At 38.8% G+C, this 23,673-nt stretch overlaps 1 protein-coding gene across 1 annotated transcript in view; it reads left to right on the plus strand.

Annotated features, from left to right (window-relative positions):
• Positions 1-6: 6 nt before the first annotated feature.
• PITRM1 (pitrilysin metallopeptidase 1) overlaps positions 7-23,673 on the plus strand; it is a gene marked incomplete at its 5' end in the record, with an annotated part of 28,973 nt that continues 5,306 nt past the window's right edge. Inside the window, 22 exons of the mRNA XM_010014219.1 lie at positions 7-72; positions 910-1,016; positions 1,967-2,118; positions 2,546-2,660; positions 2,778-2,874; positions 3,279-3,439; positions 4,620-4,746; positions 5,348-5,436; positions 5,994-6,122; positions 7,874-7,987; positions 8,380-8,476; positions 13,250-13,384; positions 15,453-15,591; positions 16,710-16,826; positions 17,804-17,936; positions 18,622-18,742; positions 19,565-19,641; positions 19,952-20,117; positions 20,240-20,340; positions 21,326-21,446; positions 22,241-22,312; positions 23,588-23,673. The exon at positions 23,588-23,673 is cut by the window's right edge and continues 36 nt beyond it. Coding sequence (XP_010012521.1) covers positions 7-72; positions 910-1,016; positions 1,967-2,118; positions 2,546-2,660; positions 2,778-2,874; positions 3,279-3,439; positions 4,620-4,746; positions 5,348-5,436; positions 5,994-6,122; positions 7,874-7,987; positions 8,380-8,476; positions 13,250-13,384; positions 15,453-15,591; positions 16,710-16,826; positions 17,804-17,936; positions 18,622-18,742; positions 19,565-19,641; positions 19,952-20,117; positions 20,240-20,340; positions 21,326-21,446; positions 22,241-22,312; positions 23,588-23,673 — 2,522 coding nt within the window. The remainder of the gene's footprint in view (positions 73-909; positions 1,017-1,966; positions 2,119-2,545; positions 2,661-2,777; positions 2,875-3,278; positions 3,440-4,619; positions 4,747-5,347; positions 5,437-5,993; positions 6,123-7,873; positions 7,988-8,379; positions 8,477-13,249; positions 13,385-15,452; positions 15,592-16,709; positions 16,827-17,803; positions 17,937-18,621; positions 18,743-19,564; positions 19,642-19,951; positions 20,118-20,239; positions 20,341-21,325; positions 21,447-22,240; positions 22,313-23,587) is intronic.

Raw genomic sequence — 23,673 nt, forward strand, 5'->3', positions numbered from 1 at the left:
AGCGTTTCCGCTAGTGAACGAGCGCTGCAGTACCGGGTGGGCGAGCAGATCCATGGGTTCACTGTAAAGCAGGTGAGTATCGACCTCCACCTGCTGCATCCTCAGTGTGTGTACAGATAAATGTTCGCTTGGCTGGAAAGTACCTAAATGAGTCCAGGAGGCTACACACTCAATATTGTCACAGATGCTTTGGGTGGTCAGTTAAAAAGTGATACAGTCATTACTTATAGTTGTTTCTCTGCAACCAGATCCTTTAGGTAACATTAACACATGTTCCTGTATGGGTCTAACTCTATTATAAAGTAAATAACGCATCCCAGAAGTTTGTGTGTCTGCCAAAAATGCTGAGCATTTGGTGTGGTCTTCCAAAAGTCCTGACAGGTGACAGAACTTCACTGTGTGATGCTTTATGAAATGTATTTAACTAATATTTTATCTCCTGAGCTGCTTCTAATACCTTTGTTAATGACCTGCAGTGGGAATAATATGTCAAATTGCTTTCTGAAAGTAAAAAGCAGAAGCAGAGAGTAGAGGTAATTTGCAAAAAGTGATTGGTGGTGATGGAGCTAGTGGTAGAACTGGGTTCATTGATACTTAAAAGCCCTAAGCACTGGCATTTGAATATGTGCCTTTTCTTTGTATTTCAGAAGGAATTGTTCTGGTCTATATACGTATACCAAAAGAGTGTAGTTCTCTGGTTGTAGTCTTGTTTTCATTGTTTCTTAAAATAGTATTTTTTTTCCTTTACATATTTTTTTTCTCCCACATGTCATAGGAACAAAGAATTTATGTAACACTGTACATGGCAGTATTATATACAGGATAAAACTGATCGTTGCTTTATCATGCATGATTTATTTGACCTAGTTAAGAGTCACACTGTGATGCAGATGTTTTCTTCTAATGCAGGTGACATCTGTTCCTGAGCTGTTCCTCACTGCAGTGAAGCTTAGTCATGACAGAACAGGAGCCAGGTATTTACATGTGGCCCGGGAGGACTCCAATAATCTGTTCAGGTAAAACATTAATACATTTTTAGCACATTCCATCTCAGCAAAACCTTGTGGTTTCTAAATTGTAATCCAGCTTCATAACTGGATTTTTCTGTGATAACAGAGGATAGTTCTTCCTTTGTGGGACTTGCTTAGAGTTTTTCGCATTGGAACAGGTGTCATGAGGTCTGTTGTTTAGTCTGCTGCTCAAAACAGTGTCAGCACTTAATTCAGGTGCAGTTCCTCAGACATTTATCCAGGCGGCCTTGAAAGCTTCCAAACATGGAGATTATGCAACCTCTCTGGTCAGCTCATTCCCAATGTTTGACTGTCCATATGGTGGGTTGTTTTTTCTTTAATATTGAGTTGGAACCTCCCTTACTTCAATTTATGAACGTTGTCTCTTGCCCATCCATCAGGCATACCTATGCAAAGAACCTGTCTTCGTCATAACCTTGTAGGTGTTGGAAGGCAGCTATGGAGTCCCCTGATGCCTTTTCTGCTTCAGGTTAAATGAGCTAAATGTCCTCAGGCTCTTTTTGCAGGGCATGGCTCCAGCCATCTTTATGGCTCTACACTAGACTACTTCAAATTACTTATCATTTATTCTGCATTGATGACCTGAAAACTGGACTTTCTGATAAACTGCCTTATAGTTACAAGATGTAGACCAGTTCATTTTTTCAGAACTTTCCACAAAGTCTTCTTTTCCGAGCCATTTGGGTAAAAGTGTTTAGTTACGTGCTGAAAAATTTTGTATTACCTCCACAAATAGAAGTGCGTAGGTTGTGCAGCCTCTGGAAGAGACGGCTGAGCACTCGCGCATCTTCAGAACTCTAACTCTGCATCCTGCTTTGTGTCATGTCAGCTATTAGACGGTGATAATGTTCCCATAAATCACAGCTGCAGATAAGAGGTGAGTGGACTTCTCATCAGAAATAACTACGTTCCCCTCTGTGCTCTCTGTCTTGCAGTATACAATTCCGAACCACTCCAATGGACAGCACTGGAGTCCCACATATTCTTGAGCACACTGTGTTATGTGGTTCTCAGAAGTATCCTTGCAGAGATCCGTTCTTTAAAATGTTAAACAGGTCACTGTCCACTTTTATGAATGCATTCACAGGTGAGCCTAGAGTAAATAATGACACTTGAAGTGCAAGAGGTTTTATTGCAATAGAGCTGTCTATTAGATCTCTTCAATTTCTCTTTGAAGAGCCATTATTATTAAGTGTGAATGTTGTGAGATATAAAAAAACTAACAAAGCAAGGCAACAAAATAGTTCTTGTTAATTTGGCACTTATAAAGTCCCAGTAGAGCTGGATCTGTATAGTATACAACAATGCATTTAATTATATATGGCAAAAGCAAAGTTTTCATGGCAAAATAATTGCAGTGTTAAACTTATGTATATTCCTCAGCAAAAATATGTTTCATTTAGTAAGTTTTTCTCTTGCAGTTATTTATATGGATGAGAAATAAAAAATAAATGAGGGCAAAATGCATCTTGGACTTCCTAAAACTCTGATCTTTAATGTTTATTTATATGCAGCTAGTGATTACACACTCTACCCATTTTCAACGCAAAATCCCAAGGATTTTCAGAATCTCCTGTCAGTGTACTTGGATGCAGCTTTCTTTCCATGTTTGCGGCAACTAGATTTCTGGTAAGACGTGGGCAGCTTAAGGTGTATGCAAGCCTTATATTTAAAAAAAAATTAAAAAAATGAAGAAAATAAACCCAAAACCTTCAAACTCCCAACACTTCCTGCTATTTTTTTCAGGCAAGAAGGGTGGAGATTAGAGCATGAAAACCCAGCTGATCCTCAGACACCTCTAGTCTTCAAAGGAGTTGTTTTTAATGAAATGAAAGGGGCATTTGTAAGTTTTGTGAATGTTTGGTTTGAGATCTTATACATGGTGGTTTAAGCTGCAGGTTATCAATGACGTTATTGCACCAGAGATTTCCGTTCCTCCTTTATGAAATTTAAGTCCTCAGTAAAGTCAACAATCTATTACATGGTTATTCTTAATGGTTATTCTTAATGCTAGCTTGTCAGAAGCTTGTTTACATATAAAAGAGCACCTTGTTAATGGATTTTGTTGTAGAATTTTCTTTTAAATTTAAAACATTGGTATTTATTAAAGTATGTGGGACTACAGAACAGAATGATCATCTGAGGAGTTCTTGTCTGAGTTAGAGCTCTGAGATCTTATTATGAAGCACCTTTTATTTTTAAAATGTTTTGATGACTTTTACTAAAATGTGGTGTTTTCCTCTTAAGACAGATAATGAGAGGATATTTGCACAGCACCTGCAGAATAAAATCCTTCCTGATCACACATACGGTGTAATATCTGGTGGAGATCCATTATGTATTCCAGATCTTACGTGGGAACAGCTTAAACAGTTCCATGCCACACATTATCATCCAAGCAATTCCAGGTATCTGAAATTTGTGACTAATATTTTAGGTTATGTAGTGTGTTAGCACTTTGTGAGTATGTTTGTGAGGGGAAAAACAGCAATATAGTGTTTCCATTCACATGGCCAGCAACTTAGATAACCTATGCCCTACAGCAGCTAGGACAGAACTGAAGCAAGGAATTTGTGCTAGGAAGAGCAATGAGGGGTGAACTGAAGGCAGGAGAGAGAGGTGAATGACTTTCTAGAGTGCATCTGCGTGCTTGATTATGAGGATTTGCTTTGGGGATTTTTGTATGCAGATGTTTCACCTTGAACTCATATGGGTTGTGGGGGAAATGGAACATACTAATAAATATTTGGCAATAATGTTAGGGCATTCTGATACATGCAGTATAAATGAGTTAGGGTTTCCTGCCCTCCTCAAAGTCAACACAGATTAAAAAGGAGATAAAAATGAATGGCTGTTCATTTGCTCCTGGATCACATATTACTATACCAGGTTCTAAATAGTGGATATTCATTTGAGTCAGATACTAATTCTGTTGGTAGTAATAAGGTATTTAAGCTAAAAGTTAATTTGAAAGTGATATGCAGGGAAATCTATAGTATTGTTCTTTCTTCTCTACCAAATCAGTGGTCAGTCATAGTCTGATTAATTCACTTATGGAACATCAACTTGTGTCATGATCATGAATGACCACCCTTTGTTTTTCTCATCATCCCTAGTATTCTGTACATGTGTTTAGATTTTAATTAAGGAGTGAAATGTACCTTGTGCTCATGTTTAATCCAGTGGAAGTCATCAGTATTTCTTATAGGCATGGGAACATGCTTCATAGACACCTGCAGAACCAAGCCATATTTTATAGATCAGTCGAGATATGGATAAGCGTATTTTATACATTATGTGTGAGGACCATAAGGATTTTGTCTTCTAAACCTTCAGAGCACTGGGATTCTGGCTTCAATTATTAATATTTTTTTCTTGGAAGATTATATATTGCTGCAACTAAACGAATTCTAGATTTTGTGGCCTCCAAAGCATAAAACAGAAGCTGGAAAATGTGTAATTTATCTGTGAGTTTTATGTATGTGGCAAACCAGTGGATCTTTAACGTAGGAGAATATAATAAAAGTTGTTACTATAAATTTCATGTAAAATCTAATACTTAATGCCAATTTTTAATTTGAAATGCAGATTTTTCACTTATGGTAATTTTCCACTGGAGCAACATTTGAAACAAATACATGAGGAAGCATTGATAAAATTTGGAAGAATTGAGTCAAATACTAACATCCCAAAACAGAAACTCTGGGAAAAGCCTGTAAGTAAAAATAAAAAATAAAATATAAAAAAAACCCAAACAAAAAGAAGTGGTACACATGCAGTCTTGGAATTGCAGAACTTGTATATAACTGGTTAATATTTTAGCCCAGGCTATGGGAGTTACTTTTTTGTTTAGAAATGTGTTTGTGTGTAAATGAGCTGAAATATTTTTAGTTTTGGTTACAAAAGGGAAAAACTACACTTACTTTTGACTTTCAGTAATGTAATGATTGTGTGCTGTTATTTTTCTTATTTGCAGTTTTCAAGTCCCTCAGCATTTGAAGCTCTGAAGCTTTTATTAATGGGAAGCATTTAGTGCTACTGATAGCAATGCTGGTACTTAGTGTCAGAAAATATGCCTTCTAATGGTACCTAAACTCTCAAACACTGGTGGAAAAAATACTTTTTTTTCCATTCTCTCCCTTCCTTTTTTTCTCCCTGGCTTGTCCAGAAGTGTAAGCATTTCTTTGAAACCCAGCTCAGAGTGTTAATTATGGCCAGATTTTCTTGATACATGAAGATGCAAGCAGTCATTTTTTTTATCTGTAACTTTTGCTCTGAGTTCAGTCTTCATCAAATGTATTTATTATACTTTACAGAGAGAACACAGTGTAACATGTGGCTTAGACTCATTTGCTGCGGATCCTTCTAAGCAGACTACTGTCAGTGTCAGCTACTTGTTGACAGAGTAAGTGTATCAAAATGAAATTCTGAATCAAAGGCTTATTTTAGAACTTTGGGCAAGATGCACCATGTTTCATGTCCTCTAATCCCTCTTCACAAATGTCATCTTGAAGGTAAATAATGCCACGGGAAAGCCCGTCAAATCCTGCTTTAGTGAATAGAAGTTTAATTGCTAAGCAGAATTTTTCCTGTCTTTATCAGATGGATATAAGGATAAGGAAAATCAGCTGTTAAATTACAGAACTGTTTAGTGGATTAGGCTGTTGGGAGCAATGGCTTCCTGTCTTTCAATTTCCTGCCATGTTCAACCTTTTCCATATGACCCTACTACTAACTTTGCCCTTGCAGGCTAATTCAACTTGCTTTACTGCTAGTTACAAGTGAAAGATGCAGAACTTTCTTACTTCCCTATTGGTGCAGTGTTTATAACTGACAGTCATTTCTCCCTTGCACTCCCTTGCATTGTTTTGTAAGAATAATTCTTTTGAAATGAACTCATTGATGCTGGGTGTCACATGTTTGTAGCTTGATGGTTTTTAAGAACTATTAATTTTTCTTCAGTATTACAGACACTTTTGAAACGTTCACGCTAAGCCTGTTGTCTTCGCTGTTGGTCGATGGGCCAAATTCTCCTTTTTACAAAGCCTTAATTGAGTCTGGTGTTGGTACAAATTTTTCTCCTGATGTTGGGTAAGTGTCACCATTTACATTTCATCATTATAAGCAGTATTAGGAAACTTAAAAACTGGTGTTAAGTTGTGAAAAGTCATCTCTCATACAGTCAATTTATGCTAGAATAGTATTCTAATATTAAAACATCCTAAGAGTTTCTATTGCTGAACTATAAAGCATTCTCAAGTGTAATTTTTGGCTTGTCAAAATAATTTGATAGAAGCTATGTTAGTTTAAACAAAGTTGTACTGTTTAAAGCTTATGAACAAGAAAAATGGGTAGATAAGACCATGGTATACATTCAGTGCCCTAATTTGCTTGGAGTTTTCATCTTGGCCATTTAGTACTACTCAGAAGAGTTTGCTAGCTCTTCTCTGTACTGTGTTACCTTTGCTTTTTTGCTTTAATTCTGTGATTTAGTAGGTGGTAGGTTTGGCGCAAATGTACTTTTGTGCAATTAGGTGCCATTAACTTGCCATCGCCTCAGTACAAAAGGGTATTTCTGCCAACACTTACTCATTCAAACTGAAGCTCTGGCAGCCAGTGTGAGCAAGCTTTGTGCTGCAGACTAAGGGTGGGTGGGTTGTCTTCACCTAACTATACACTCAGCTGCTCATTGTAGTTTGCCTTTATCATCAGCAGAAAGGAAGCAGCGCGTTCAGGGTGTGAGTCACCTGGTTTGTCTCCACTGACTGTCTTAGGTATTTGGGTGGGAAACCTTAATATAATCATCTATGATTTTAATGTAGTACTCTGCCTGGCTTGAACTGTCTCTGCATGAAGTCATGGGCTTCCTGCAAGTCCTGTGTCATGCATGACAGTGCCATGCAGGCATCTTAACTTTAAAGAGCATGGCAGTAGAAATCTATGTTTAGACACTGAAGTAGTGATTCAGTTGTATGTTTTGTTAGCTGAGCCTCTTCCAGGTTGACTGCAATAATATGGGGTTGAAGTGTATAGTCAGTTGGCTTTAATTTGCCTTAGTGACTATGCTGATGGATCAATGTAGATGAGTAAGTTTGAGTCCAGAGATCAGTATTCAAGAATTCAGCACCTGAGTCTGCTGTTGAATTCTTTCTGGGGTTTTAAGACATGGAATAGTGGGTGTTTAGATAAAATTAACTGTCTCAGCCAAAACCAGAACAATGCTTTTTGTTTGTTGGCTTTGGTTCAAACTATGTGTTCTGTATTTGTGCAAGCGTCCATTTGTCTCTCTAAAGATGAGTTCTTAGGATTAACCCTGCCTGACAGCTTGGACAAAATTATCTTCTGTGGTTTTAAGTACTATTGAAAAATAATTGCAACAAACATGGAACACTTCATTCACCTTCACCACTTACTTTACAAGCACTGCTTTAAAAGTACGATTCCACTCAGCTGCATGAGTAGAATATATGTTTGTCATCACAGGCAGCTAAAATTCTCGCCATAAAACCAGAGACTTCTTTATCTGAAAGTACTTACATATGGATGGCAAGAACAGACCAGCTTTTAGACCAACTTTTCTTCCGTAACTGTTTTTCTTTCTCTAATATATGCTGTATGTTTTCTTAACAGTGGCTGCTACTACTGAAACTGAACAAAAAAAAATGCTTTTAAGTTCCATTTCTTGCCTCTTTGGTAATTATTTTTCTTTCTGTCTAGCTTTTAAAATCCTGCGTGTGTGTATGTGAAAATGATGGGTGTTTTTCCCTTTCTTTTGCCTTTGTTGGCAGGTTTAATGCTTAAGTTGTAGTACTTCTCTCTGAGTTGAATATGCTTTATTCTAGGTTTAATGGCTCAACAAGAGAAGCTTATTTCAGTGTGGGTCTACAGGGTATTGCTGAAAGAGACATCGATACTGTGAAACAGATAATTGCCAGAACAGTTGATGAAGTTATTGCGTGAGTAATACTAAATTTTTGAGAATGCCATTAGTTCTTCCCTACAGTCTTTCACAATTAGATGTTAATAATGATTTACAGGCATATATATAATAACATACCTTAAAAATATAGTGAAATTAAATGCACCACTGCTCAATACTCTCAAAACTTGCATCTGCTACTTCCTCTATTGTAGCATATTCATCAGCATAACCTTCAGGAGTTTAATGATATTAGTGCAGTTTCACTAAATGACACAGCATGATAAGATTATTTCATATCAATTCTAATTCAGTGTGGAAGACATTATGTTGTAATGCTTCCTTTATCGATGTTATAATTCATTTTCATAACTTAAGTGATTAGTGTTAATGGATATGATTTCCTTCTCTTACCACCCCTTCCCAAAGTAAAGGATTTGAGGAAGATAGGATTGAAGCTCTACTTCACAAAATTGAAATCCAGCTGAAGCATCAGTCTACAAGTTTTGGACTTGCCCTGACATCTGTAAGTCCATATATGTGTCTGTGTGAGGTGTTTTTTTAGGCATGGATAAGAAATCTACTGTCTATGTCTTTAAAAAAATAGGGGATCATTTTGTGACTTTTAACTTAAGGGCTTTTTCTTTGTCATCTCAGGTACATCTTTCTTTCTTCTTTTCAGTAGCCTTTAAGCTATCACTGGACTCTACACCATATGACTTAAGCAGGCAGTGAAACTGTTCTCTTTGCCTGAATAGTAGCTTTAATTGCAGTAGCACTGATTACTTCTGAAGGAGGCATGCCATACTGGCTCTTATAACTTAGTGTTTTAGCTGGATGCCTATGTATTTTTAAAAATCAAATAGAAGGCCCATACTTTTCTATGGAATTTAGGGTTGTACTGCTGTAATTTAATTTCAAGATTCACAAGTGAAAACACACCAATTCTTGGCCTCAAATTTTTATACTAAAACTCTATCAAAATCTGATACAAAGCTGTTACAGAAAACATGTTCCACAGCAGAATGTGGTGTCTTTGTAAGTCTGCAGGTCACTGGTAAATCTGGGAACCAGTTACCTGCAGTATTTGCAGTCGGTTTGGAAATAAGGGCTTCCTGCTGCCACTTGTTCTCCTGCATCCTCTGTTTTTTTTTTTCTGCTCTGCAACAACTTCAGTTGCTTAGCAGCTCCTTTGCTTTCTGTCTCTCAAGTGCTCATCATCTTCAACATGAACAGGAGTTCATTCCTTTGGTTCTTTACCTAAATTTGTATGCCAGAGCCCTGGATTAACATGAGACTTATAAATGGGAGAGCACAACCAAGAACTGTTTCAAATCAGATTGCCATACAGTGAAACAGACAAATCGTGGATATTTAATTGCCTGTCACGTTTCACAGTAGGATCTAGCAAAACGTGCCTGACTTTGGTAGCCAACGCTTCTAGCATGTCTTCAGATTGTGTAAGTTACTCTGTCAGATGAAATATTTACACATATATTTTATCTTTCAACATTTTTAAGTCCTGAAGTTGATTCAGCTATTAAGACTTAATTCTACAACAGAAAGCTCTTAAACAATTGTTGCTTTTAAAGACCAGTCATGCAGCATTTGGTGTTAATACTCCCAGAGAGGAGGGTTATACTTCCGTTTGCTTCCTTGAGGTCATGTTTTAGAAGTTGACCTTGAAAAGGGCCTGAAAGGGACCTAGTTATAACTAACCATGAAATCGTAGCATGGTTTAGGTTTGAAGGAACCGTGAAGATCATCTGGTTCCAACCACCCTACCATGGGCATGGCCGTCTTCCACTAGATGCTCAAAGCCCCATCCAACCTGGCCTTGAATGTTTCCAGTGATGGGGCATTCACAACTTCTCAGGGCAGCCTGTTCTAGTGTCTCACCACCCTCATTATAAAGAATTTCTTCCTTATGTCTAATGTAAATCTACCCTCTTTTGGTTTAAAACTGTTGCACCTCGTCTCATGAGTATAGGCAGTGGTTAAAAGTTTTTTCTTAAAAGCCCCCTTTATATATTGAAGAGCCACAATAATGTCTCCCCTGGGCCTTATTCTTCTTCAGGATCAACAACTCCAACTGTCTCAGCCTGTCTTCACAGGAGAGGTTCTTCAGCCCTCTGATCATTTTTGTGGCCCTCCTCTGGATCTGCTCTGTCTGGTCAATGTCTTGTCTTGTGCTGTGGGCCCCAGAGCTAGATGCAGTACTTCAGGTGGGGTCTCATGAGAGTGGAGTAAAGGGGGAGAATTGCCTCTCTCAGTGTGTGGACCATGCTTCTTTTGGTGCAGCCCGGGATACAATTAGCTTTCTGGGCTGCAAGTGCACACTGTGGCCTCATATCCAGTTTTTCATCTACCAGTATCCCCAAGCCCTTCTTTGTAGGGCTGCTTTCAACCATTCATCACCCAGCTTGTACTGATTACTGGTCATTGCCCCAGCCCAGGTGTAGATATGCCACCAGATTAGTGGGCCACTATTTATCTTTTGTGAACAATATTGGCTATCGTGTATGACAGCCTGTGTAATTTTAAATGTCGTGGTAAAAATTCTCTCACTTCCATGCTGTATTCCAGTGCTGTGAGAGCTTCAAAATCAGAACTTTCCTGTGTGTGATACATTGATTAAAACACAGCACCATAAGTGAACCAGTGGTTGAAAGGTGGGGCTGAAAGAGTCTTAGTAGATGGGGTAATGTCTGGCTAGTGGCCAGTCACTAGGAGTGTTTCCCAGGGCTCAATTTTAAGGCCAGTTCTCTTCAGTGTTTTTATCAATGACCTGGACACAGGAGTTGAGTGCACACTAGGTACATTTGCTGATGATACTAAATTAGGAGGAATTGTTAATTCCCTCAAGGGTAAAGAGGCCTTACAGAGAGATCTTGATAGATTGGCATGCTGGGCAATCACAAACTGTGTGAAATTTAGTAAGGACAAATGTGAATTCTGCATTTGGGACTGTATAATCCTGGATGTACATATAGACTGGTGCTGAGAGTGGAGTGCAGCCTTTCAGAAAGGGCCTGGAAATATTCAAGGTCAGGTTGGAAGGGGCTCTAAGCAACCTGATCTAGTTGAAGGTGTCCCTGCTCATTGCAGGGGGGTTGAACTAGGTGACCTTTAAAGTTCCCTTCCAACCCAGACTACTCTATGATTCTATGATTAAAGGGATCTGGAGTTTTTTTGTTGGTGGTAAATTCAGTATGAGTCACATAAAGGCAAAAAGGGCCAGCCATATCCTGAGGTGCATTAATGACAGTATAGTTAACTGGTAGAAAGAAGTGATTGTCCCAGACTCAGCATTGGTGTGGTGTCACCTTGAGCACTGTGTGCAGTTTTGGGCTCCAGAATACAAGCATATAACAATATTAGTACATGTCCAAAGGAGGGCAGCAAAGATGCTGAAATTACTAGAGGGCGTGACTTATGGGGAGCTGCTGAGGATACTGTTTGTTCAGCTTAGAAAAGAGGAGACTGAGAGGTGACTGCATTACTGTCTATAACTCCCTCATGATGGGGACAAGAGCAGGAGGTACTGAAGCCTTCTTTCTCGTGTCCAGTAATGATAGGACAGGAGGAAATAGCTTCAAGCTGCATGAGGGAAGTACAGAATGTATATTAGGAAAGAGTTCTTCATGGAGAGAGTGGCCAAGCACTGGAACAAGCTCCTCAGGTGTATTGGTTTGGGCTGGAATAGTTAAATGTCTTCATAGTAGCTTGTAAGGGGCTATGTTCTGGATTTGCGATAAAAACAGTGCTGATTATACAGGGGTGTTTTAGTTACTGCTGAGCAGCGCTTACACAGAGCCAAGGGCTTTTCTGCCTCTCACCCCACCAGTGAGGAGGTTGAGGGTGCACAAGGAGTTGGGAGGGGACGCAGCAAGGACAGCTGACCCCAACTGACTCAAGGGTTATCACATCCTGTTTGACATCATGCTTGGTAGTAAAGGTGGGGGGAAAAAGGAGGAAGGGGGCAATGTTCATAGTGATGGTGTTTGTCTTCCCAAGTAAATGTTACACGTGGTGGAGCCCTGCTCTCCTGGAGATGCCCAAACACCTGCCTGACCACAAGAAGTGGTGAATGCATTCCTTACTTTGTTTTGCTTGCATTTGTAACTTTGCTTTACCTATTAAACTGTCTTTATCTCAACCCATGAGTTTTCTGACTTTTACCCTTCTGATTCTTCCCTGCATCCTGTGGTGAGTGGAGGGAGTGAGCAGCTGTGCAGGGCTGAGGTGCTGGCGGGGGTTAAACCATGACACCAAGAAAGTGATCAAGGCCCCAAGCCTGTCGGTGTTCAAGAAATGTTTGGGCAATGCTCTTAGATACATGGTTAGGCTTTTTGGTTGCTTACTGAGAACCAGAACTGGGTTGTTGTAATGACCCTATGGAAGCCTCAAATAAGGAGGCTTTTATTTCAAAAGGATTAATTTGAGTGTGTTCTAAAAGAATACTATTCTTTAAAACACATTAGGGAATAGATATTACTGAAGAAGTCTGGAAGGCTTGTGGTACCAGCTTGTATCTAAAGCAGTAAGAAAAGGTGGTTTTGACAGTTCAAATGCATTTGTTTTCTATAATGCTTTTAAGGGCTTTTTCATATGTGTTGGAGTTTGTTTTATTTTACCTTTATTCATTTTTACCCCATTCATATGGGGTAGAAATGAAGAAGGTTTTGATAACTTGCACTGTGATGTGTTTGAATAACTTTCAATAGCAACTTCAGCAAACCTAATACTCTCAAACTAAAGAATAAAACTAGAATAAAAATCCTTCCAAAAGAAATATCCTGGGGATATTTCTGGTTATTTAGTGTCTTCTTTCTCCAAAGTCCCAGATATGTTACATGTTTGAGTTACCTTATTATAAATCATTTCATCTGATACAGTAAATCGATAGACTGTAAAATTTATGTATTGCTTTGTCTCTACCATCTGTTTCTTTTTTCCTTTTTTCTTGGGCTGAAAAATGAATTAATTTTAAATGATAGATTTCCAGACTGCAGATATACGCACATATGCAAAACAAAGAAGGAAGAGAAAAAAAAGGTGGTTTGATACGGTAAAATTTGAGGAGAGAATATGGGACAGATGATGCTGGACTATAATCCTTTAATCTGAACAAAGATTTCAGCTGCTTTTTCTTTTTTTCCTCTCCAAGCATATAGAACTACTCATTATATGTCTGCTATTTAGATATAAGTCATAAGGTGGTTTTGGAACACAGGTGTTGTCAGATATAGAATGCAGATGGGTTGTCCTGCTTACCTAATTAATCTTTCCTATTCAGTATATAGCCTCCTGCTGGAATCAAGATGGGGATCCAGTGGAGCTTCTGAAGATTGCTGATAAAGTCTCTCGGTTCAGGCAGTGCCTTAAAGAAAATCCCACATTTCTTCAGGAAAAAGTTAAAACATATTTTAAGGTAGGCAAACTTATAGACAAGTATCTTTGGTATTAATTTTTAAATCACAGTCTTACCTTTAAAATTAAACTCAAGGGTAATTTCTTATAACCATACTGCATATTTTCAGATGTAGATGAACAGCAGCACTTTTAATGAGGCATGTTAACTTGAAATGGTTGAAGTGGAAAATACTGTCTGTTTGGACATTTGAAAGCATCTATATTAGAACATTAATAAAATACCAGTGTTTTACTGAACTGGGAAGCCTGATGCAACATGAGTATTTCCTAATGAGAAGCTCAGATGTGAACAGAGTTATAAACCTAGTTACGTGTTTCTTAGTATTGGCATAGCAAGATGTATCTCTTTTTCCTTGAGTAAGATCATTCTAGTGCTTGTCATGTGCACTGAACTGCTGTCTGAATTGTGTTGTCAGTGCCAATTGCTTTCTGCTCGTTTTCTTGTTTTCCCCTCCATACGTCCTATTGGAGTTCTTGAAGAAGTAGAAGTGGTGAAGGCATTAAAACATGGAATGGTTCTGAAGACCTGAACTAACTAATGTCAGAAATTAAAAATCCAGTACTATCAATGCAGAAGTGGTTTGGGTTTGGTTTTTATTTTGGGGTTTTTTTTTTTTGGTTTGGTTTGGTTTAGGTTTTTTTTTTTGTTTGTTTTCGTTTGTGTTTTGTGGTGTGGTTTTGGGTTTTGTTCTTTTTGGTTTTTTTGTGGTGTTATTTTTGTTTTGCCTTTTTTTGTGCAATTTTTTTTTTGTTTTGGGTTTTTTTTTTTTTTTTTTTTTTGTTTTGTTAGTGTCTTTTTTATTTTTGCCTTTTTTCCAGTCAACTGTTTAAGCTTTTCTGATAAGAAGACCTATTATAAGTAATTGCCAACCTGATATAATAGTGAGTGGGTGCTGGTTCTCCTATGCTCAAAGACAAGAGGCAGTGGCATCAATTGAAATCTGCTTTTCTAAAGGCATTGTTAATGTCTGAAAGTAGTAGGGAGCTGTTAAGGTTTTGGATTTTGTAGGGAATAAACACAGGTGCAGTATTTTTGAGAATGTGCTTTATTGTGCAGTTCTGACAAGGGGACTAAGGCAAGAACATGACTGGGTAGGAAGCAGTGAAAATAGTTGGATGTTCTTACATCAGAAGATTACACTCTGTTGTACATTGTGCCTGGAGATTAATAAACCAGGAGGGCTAAGAGTGAGGGAGAGAATGCTGTTCATCCTCTCCATTTTACTATGCCTGGGTAATTTTGCATTTCCCTTTTCAGTTCTGTAGTCAGTCAGGTTTCCATAGTCTTTGCACGTAAGCACAGGAGAGATACTCATAAAAGGGAACCCAGTTACATTGTCTATGTAACAAAGTGTCTATCAGTGACAAATGTTGCTGTTTGACTCCTACTTTGAAGTTGGCAGTTTTTGAGGTCACTGTTATTTGACTGGCCTCCCAGTTTTATATAAAATGGAAGCTGCTTGAGTAATTTTGTTATTAAAATTCCACAGTCTGGTATAAACAAAGAAATTCAACAGCAGTTGTGACACTTGCATAATGCAGGGAACTCTCTGGCAGTAAGACTGATGTAAAGCATTTCTGAGCAGGATGAGGCATGCACATTTTACATCATATGGAATCTCTGTGCAGTCAAGCTTGGGCAGGTTTAAAGAGGTGTTTAATGAAACCCTCCTGCATTTAATAGATGCCCCATCTTGAAACATTCTCCAGATAAAACTTGGGGCATGCTGCTCTGTAGTGTTATGTACAGTTGTTTAACTTTGATTTAATTAAACTAATGAGTACTGTGTGCTGTTGAGGGATTCTGACTCTATACTAAAACTTCACAGAAGGTTGTTCATGCTTGTTCTTGCGGTGAACTGCCTCTCTTCCCCACCCTTGCAGCAGGCTGTTCTGTATGAAATGAAGAGTTCAGATTGCCTGTTTGTGATACTTTTGATAATATGCAAGCCAAATGATGCACAGACTGTTTTTATCTACTGCTGATGAAGCAACAATCTGAGGCAAAACAGGAGGCAGATACCCTCAAAATTAACAATGCTTTGTTTTGTGATACATTTCTGCAGGATAATCCACATAGATTGACTCTGTCAATGAGTCCAGAGGAAGACTACCATGATAAACAAGCAAAAATGGAAGCAGAAAAGCTGGAAAAAAAGGTCAATGCTCTTTCTGAAGAAGAAAAAACCCAAATCTTTGAAAAAGGTGAATGTGCTTTTTTCATATTTTTGAGTAACTGCTTGAAAACACAGCCAATTCTTTTGGCTGGTGTTCTGTAGAATATTTCCAGTTCTCAGACACTCTCCAGCATTTGCTTTGAAAGGGATGATTTTTTTCTTGGAAGTTTGTGTATATTTGTTATGGGGCTATACAGTACAGTGTTTACACTACAGTGTATAATTGGTATGTTCCATTTGTTTCAACACACAAAACCAGAATTATCAATGTCTCCACTAGGGCAGAAGAAGGGAAATCGTTTCAAAATATTGATCTGCTTATTCTTTCCCATGTTAACTTGCACTAAATACAAGATTATTTCCACCATTTACCTTGAAAATGTTACTTATTTTTGAGCATATAAGTCTGCCCCATTCTCCTATAAAACTCTTACTTCGTAATTGCGTTTCTTATTTTGTCTACTTAAAAAGTCATTGGTGGGTTGTGTTTAACTTATTCCAGTCAATAACTTGAACCTGGACACCTTGGGTACTCATCTAATTTTGTGAGAACAGTGATCTGGTCACAGAAATCCTCCAAAGAAGTTGCTCTTCCCAAGTCTTCTGAAGCTTTGGTACTAGGCGGGGGATAAGGGAGCAGAAAGTCAGATGAGTCTTACTTAACGAAGATAAATTAAAGAGTACTTGGAGGTGGCCAGCTAGAATCTGAAAGGCTGAAACATAAATTTAAACACAATTTAGCTGCTTCACTGTACTGACAGAGCACTTGAGTAAGAACTGGGAGGAATAGAATAGGAAGAAGCTTCTTATCTGCAAGGTCTGGGTTGCCTGGGTTGGTATTTGCAGAGCTGGGTGTCAGAACAGGCTGGCAGATGTCACTTCTTTGGTGTTTAAATTGCATGTTACTGCAAGCGGGATATGAAGGGGGGATTAGAAAGAATTTACAAAGATAGACTGAGTGTTCTGTTTGCTGTTGTGATGTGATAATCTGCAGAATTTATTTCAGTAAAATATTTGGAAGAATTGATAGAAAATTCTAAACTTCAAACTCTTGTGTTTTTTCTGATCTGCATCACTGCAGAAGGCTTTGACAGCACTTTCACTAGAAGCTGAAAATGACAAACTGGTATTCTGTCTTCTTACTAGGTTTGGAATTAATTGCTCTTCAGAGCAAACCTCAAGATACCTCTTGTCTCCCAGCTCTGAAAGTGTCCGACATTGAACCCAAAATCCCGTTCACTGTGCTGGAGACCACATTTGTAGGTTGGTGTAACCACTGTTTCGTCCTGAAAAGAGCAGCAATGTTGTGTTGTTGCCCAGCTTTTCCTCTTTTTTGCACTTTGCAAAGCATATGTACTGTTTGTTGTCTATAGTTCCGATGCTAGTAAGCTCCCTGCTGCCTGCCCTGCAGGCAGAGGAGCCTCTAGGTGACATGCTCTGCCGCTCTTGGGCGATCTCCCCTCTTAACCGTAGACTTATCCAGGGTGCGACACTGCTGGCAGCTTGTGCATTGAGCCTTCCTTACTGCTCTTCCTGCGTACCCGTTTCTTGCAGAATACAATGTACAAGAGCTATGGGAAAAAAATAAGTTGTCGTTCTTCATAACTGCAGTTCCAGTTTCTCCCTGCTTTGCCAGTGGCTACCCTGTGGATTGACAGGAAACAAGAAATTGTAGATCTCAATTTTTTTACAGTTCTGTCAATATCTTGCAGGTAATACTGTTCTGTAGTGTATTTCTAGCAGACACATTCCTGCAAAAATTGCCAGCAGGTGTCAAATACTGTATAATTTTGATGCCAGAATCACCTGGTTTTGTGAAAATTCTAGAGTGTATATTCTAATGCCATAGCTTAGAGAGAATGTACAGTGCAGGAACCTGCTTTCCTCAACTTTTGAGGTGATAAAGGCAAAAAATAAGGGAGAAAATTTCTTGACTTGTTCAGAAACAAATTGCCATTCCTTTGTTTGAGTGTTGCCTCGGAAATGTGGCCTCTGTCAACAGAATTCTCTCTTCAGATTGTCCAGGTATGCATTACCTTATCATGGACAGAAACAACCACCACCACTTCAGTGCAGCATTCAGTGCAGTGGGAAAAATATAAACAGAAATGGCTTTGAAGTGCCAACAGAACATAACTCTTAATGGGAAGATCTTGTAAGAAATTGTTTTGCTTTTATGTGTTTATAGTAGGAAACTGTTGGTTGATCTTTGCTTCTTTCGTTTTTTTTCTTATCCGCAGCTGATGAAACTCCTGTCCAGTACTGTGCTCAGCCAACCAATGGGGTGGTTTATTTCAGAGCTGTTTCCAGCTTGAACACACTTCCTGAGGAGCTCAAACCATATGTGCCGCTCTTCTGCAATGTCATTACAAAGTGAGAGGTTTACTTTCTTAGAAGCTGAAACAACAAGGCTGTGTTACAGCTTACTGAAATAATACTGGTTTTAATAATTTCAGCATCTATTCTTAGTATACAAGGGAGATGATGGTAAGCTGGCATCCTACAGAAACAATGGTCTTCCCTCTTCCCTGCAGAGCTGCCAGCTCCTTTCCCCTTCTTCATCAGTCTCTGCATTGCCTTGTTCCTCAGCATCAACATGAAGAGATTGGAAAATCCATATAAGTGAAAAATAGCCTAACAAAAATTAAAGTTTTCACTTGGATAGATTTTTAGTCTAATTTCACCAGGTACTCACCGAAACACTAACCCCATCAGAGTGGCAAGAGTGGCATAGAGCAGACCAAGTGACCTGAGCTGGAGGAACCTATTCTTTTTATTGGTTATAGCAATTTATGTAATGTTTTTAATGTTCTATATAGATGTTGGCATCAAGCCTGTACATAAAGTACATGTTTTAGTACACCATTTTGATGCTTTAATTGAAGAGCTTGGTGTGAAGCTTTTATAAATTGTAAACTTTTTATGGTTCCTTGATAATGCCCCAGTTGTTTAGTTGTTAAATTGGTATTGGCCTAAACAGTCTACTTTGCAAATGCCATATGGATTCAAGTTTTGTCATACGCTGAAAATGGAAGTAAATCTCTCTTGTTTTTCACAGAATGGGATGTGGAGCCCTTGATTACAGAGAACAAGCCCAGAAAATAGAACTAAAAACAGGCGGGATGTCTGTCAGCCCACATATCATTCCAGATGATTCACACCTGGATGTGTATGAACAGGTATATTAATCATAAACGTCAAGATGTTACTCTTTCAATAACAGCTCTGTAGTTAAGGGTCAGTCAGGGCTTCCAGGTAGAGGGTCAGCTAATGTGCATTGGAAACTCTGTATAAAAGGAATTGGAAAAGTGCATAAAAGGACCAGTGCCTTTTTGTGTGAGATTTAAATTTGGCCATTACAGTGATTTCATGTTTTAGCGTAGGGGGAGTGCTTGGTGTGGCTATCCATTTTAAGGCAGTGCTTCACTAGCATCTGTCACCATATTTGAGTGCTGCAAAAAATCGTGGAAGCAGAAGGTAGAGAACAGAATGGTGTGGTGTTATACATAGAGATGGCTGTTAACGTGTGTATGTCACTGTTGGTGTGGTTCAGAAGCACAGAATATTTGCAAGGTCGTTAGAATTGGACATAACAGTCCAAGCACTATTTCTTAAGGATTTTCTCAGACTTGCTGGGCATTGGCGTGCTTCCCACGGATCCCAGAGCTGAGTGAGGGGGACTCCTTTGCAGAAAGGTACATCCCCAGAGCAGTTTCATTTGTACTTTACGTGAAAAATAAGAAACTCCGTTTCTAAACGGGTACTCACTGTTGAGGAGGAGGAAGTGACAGGCTTGCTTTGTGTGAAGAACAAATCACATTTCATGTCTGCTCTGATTTTAGTAGCACAGCCAACATTAAAGTGGTTTTGTAATGTGTAGCGTTAGGTTGACATCATTGTATCGCTTTCATTTAAAAGTTACTGTGCATTTCACAGGCCATTGCTTTGGTTGTGTTGTGTGAAGGGTTTTTTTTGTGTTTTGTTTTTATTTTTTCCTTCAGGGTGTGCTCTTTTCATCTCTGTGCTTGGATAGAAATCTGCCAGACATGATGCATTTATGGAGTGAAATATTTAACAAGTACAGTAAATGGGGCTTCATTTGTTTGTGTTTTTGCATGTGTTTTGGGATTCTCTTTTTCCGTCTTCCCCCAACCATTCTCCTCTTAGAGATCCTACTTCGGGATTTCTTTTTATAACTATATCTTTAGTGGCTCTCAGTTTGTAAACCTAAGTATTCCATCATTTGCATGACTGTATAGTGCATTAAATGGACAACCAATAGTTTAAAAGCCCTTTGTTGAACTTGGGGTGATGGATGATTCAGTATTATAAATTCCATTGGTGTGCTTTTGCATGAGATTCAGAGACCTGCTTCTACTCTTTTTCAGCCCCCGATTTGAGGAGGAAGAACATTTCAGAGTGCTGGTTAAGAAGACTGCCCAGGAGCTGTCAAATGGGATTCCAGACTGTGGGCATTTATATGCCTCTATTAGAGCCAGCAAAAACCTTACACCTTCTGGAGAACTGCAAGAAATGTTCAGTGGGATGGATCAGGTGAAGACTTCTTAGTGTCCTTCAGCAAGGCCCAAATCCTGGACTTCGGAATTAGTGCTTGGTTTTGCCATTTCTTCTGTTTGGCTTAATCTGAATTCTTCCTGCCTTCCCTTCCTGCACAGGTGAAGCTGATGAAGAGAATAGCAGAAATGTCTGATATTAAACCGGTACTACGCAAGCTACCACGCATTAAGAAGTATTTATTAAATAGTGACAACATCAGGTGAGTTCCAGCTGAAAAAGAAAAGAGGCATTTTAGTTAAAGAGAGGCCGTGGCCTGTGAATGTGCATTTTGTGCTTCATGGGATATGGGGATTTTGTGAAACAGGTTGTCTGTGGGACAAAATACAAAAATGTTACTGGTTTAAATTCTCCTTCCTTATAAAGTAGTAACTGTGGCTTATTTTGTTCAATTTTTAACAGGTATGAGAAATTTAAGGCATATTTCCTGTGTAACTGGTGTCCCAAAAGTGTGCAAATGGCCTGTGGGATTTTATAGAAATACTCAAAATTCTGCTCCCCCGCTTTTTTTTTTTTTTTCCTTAAACATGGCATTGCACAGGTGATGTTATATCATATTGTAACAGTAGTATTTGGTTTGGTTTTTTTTCTTTTGGTTTGGTTTGGGGTTTTTTCCCTCCTAAAAGGAGAACAGTGACATTCTGAAATCTGCTTTATGCACATATTGGAAAAAGTTAAGAGGGCACTTTAAGGTGTTTAGTGTCCAATGAATTAGTTACAAAAATAGGTCCTTTTGAAGTGACATAAGTTGGAAAGTTTTGTTTTGCAAAGCATGAAATGGTGAATGAAATCATGGAAATAACTATACTGTTCAAAACCATGGTAGGTCTGCCTGTAGAGTGAAAATACAGAGGGAATTTGTTTCTTTGTGAGACGTCTGTATTTTGCAAAATTGATGTGGTCCTGTTCTGTGCACAGAAGTGGTTTGACAGCTGCTGGTAAACTTTAGTTCCAAAGGTGTTTTGGGCAAGCAATAGAAAAGCAATTGGACTTTGACATTTTTTTTTTATTTTTTTTTTTTGGCACATTAAATACTGGATTATGAGTATATTGCTTTTTTTTCTGTGGCAGTGATTATCAGTGACCACAGATCTAACATTCTGATGATTTCATAGAAAATGTTTGAGAAGAAAAAGGGGTGTAAATTACAAAAACATATTTAAAAACTTTGTATGTGTTTTTAACAGATGTTCAGTGAATGCAGCACCTCAACAAATATCAGAAGCATCTAAAGAAGTAGAGAAATTTATAAAGGGTATAGCTAGAAGTAAAAAAGAGAGAAAACCTGTTCGTCCCCATGTGATTGAGGTAAGACATTACTTCATTTGTGTCTAGGGCATCAAATACAGTTGACTTGGTGTTGTGTAAAGACAACTATGCAATCGAAAGAGGATGTTTTAACTCAGACAGTATGTCCATACAAAGATGTCTGAAGAAATTTGCAAGAGCCAGCTCTGTGCTAAGCTGCTGTATGTTTTGCCACGGGTGCTGTCTTCAACTCAGTGAAGTAGACAGTAGTAATCCTGTAGATCAGCTGTCAAGCCTTACCCTGAGGTCACTGCTTTTGCATGGGACGTGGGAAAAGAAATTCTTCCTTTCTCTGTTGCATTAACTGTAATTTCTTTTTTAGCTGAACTTCACTTGAAATGTTGGCCAAAAGGAAGTAGGGCATGATGTGCGGTTCCTCAGTTACGTAGGAATTTGTTTCGTTATTTGAGTGTTCAGGACATTTGGCACAAAATGCTTGATTCAACAATGTTGACAAAGGATCTGCTGTGTCAATACACAGATCTGTCTTAATTTCTGACAAGACTGTGTAAGCTTCCAGTTCCCTAGCCATGAGGGAAATGATAGTATGAGACTTTCTGGGACTCATTTAATCTCTTGGTGTCTTCAGTACCAAATTGCTCTCAAAAGGTAATTTATTGGGTATTTGCTTAGAAATTAAAATATAAAGAAGTAATCGAATAGCTTGGTAAAGTTTGTGAAGACAAAGTCTGATGATAGTTTCAAAGAGGTTTAAGTGGTAGGGGTTGCATTTGTAGTATTCTCGGTCTAAATTGTTAAATCATCTTTTAATATGAGAGCTGGGTCTCTTGCAGAAATCATCAGAAGTCACACCTGTGGGAAGGGAAATGCTTACTGGTTTGCAGATCACAAGGAAGCTAGTTAATGTAAGTATAGTTGTTGGCTGGGGACATTGGCTTTACAGGGCTATTACTGATACTAAGCTGTTAGATCTTAAGCCGTTACAGATTCTTTTACTGTTTAGAAGCACACCACTGAAACATAAGGTGCCTTTCAGTTCCACCCTCTGAATTGTTTCCTTAAACTAGCCATTGAACTTCTTAATCCCTCTGTGTCATCCTTTTTGTTGCCTTTTCTTTGGTTCTGGCCTGAAGATCTTTTAGCTAACTCCACATCCATGCCTGCAGGCAAATACTCCCTTGTGCTGTCTGTTACAGGTGATGCTTACTTTTTTTTTTCCTTTCATTCCTCCCTAAATGATTCTGAATGTCGATGACACCTGACAGAAGAGCATCAGTGGCAATTAAGTAAAAATGGAAATTGTATTTGGCTACAGGAGATAAAACCAGCTCTGCATACCCTGAGCTGTCCTTTGAGAAAAAGGCAGAGAGTGCTCAGCCCATGTTTTTGCTTGCTGACTAGTGATAGATAGGCTGCTCTGCTTGGCCTGATCAGCCAGAGTTGTGTTAGAGGCTGGGGAACCAGTCTCAAGTTAGGAAAAGCTTGGGAGTATTGAAATGGGGTGGTAAGAGCTACTGGAAGTGTGTAATGCTCTGCTTATGCTTAAGTAAGCACACAGGCAGGAGTATGTGTGAAAGAGGCAAAGAAGTGAGTGCTGGAGAAGCCTGGAGACATGAAGAGGACTGGGGGTTTTGAAGTGGGGTTGTAAGGAAGAATTGAGTTTATTGCAGGGAATGTTTGAGCAGAAATTCATATAGCTGCTGCTATTCATAAAAAGTTTGTATTTTTTTGTGGGTTTCAGTTTCTGAATCTGTGTTCGATATCTAAAATTGAGAGAGGGACTGAAATATGATGTGGTAACCATCTACATATGTGGACATAGAAGTGAAGAGTTAGGAAGGCTTGTTTCTGTCAAACGTGGCAGGGTACGCTACGCAGCCAGTCAAAACTCTTTGGTAATAATATAAGATCTGCACAACTGAGAAGCTGGTGCATAGGGCTGGGTAGCTGATGTGTACAGTGTCCACATACATTAGTTTCCCAAGGCAGTTCTGCGTTCCAGACTGCTGATGTGGGCACAAGTAAGGTGTCACTGGTTGCAGTGTAGGTCAAGTGGCAGCTTTAGCATTTGTGTGTCTGTGTGTTTGGCAGAATTGCATAGTTCCAGAAAAGCCTGAGTTCTCAAATGGATAAATTGTCTCACCTCTGTTAACCGTGACACAATTGCATCTTTCTCTTAGGATCCTACTTTCAAACCATGCCAGATGAAGACCCATTTTGTACTTCCCTTCCCAGTGAACTATGTTGGGGAATGCATTCGAACCGT

This window comes from Nestor notabilis, unplaced genomic scaffold (assembly GCF_000696875.1).
Source record: "Nestor notabilis isolate BGI_N333 unplaced genomic scaffold, ASM69687v1 scaffold7375, whole genome shotgun sequence".
Taxonomy (NCBI): domain Eukaryota; kingdom Metazoa; phylum Chordata; class Aves; order Psittaciformes; family Psittacidae; genus Nestor; species Nestor notabilis.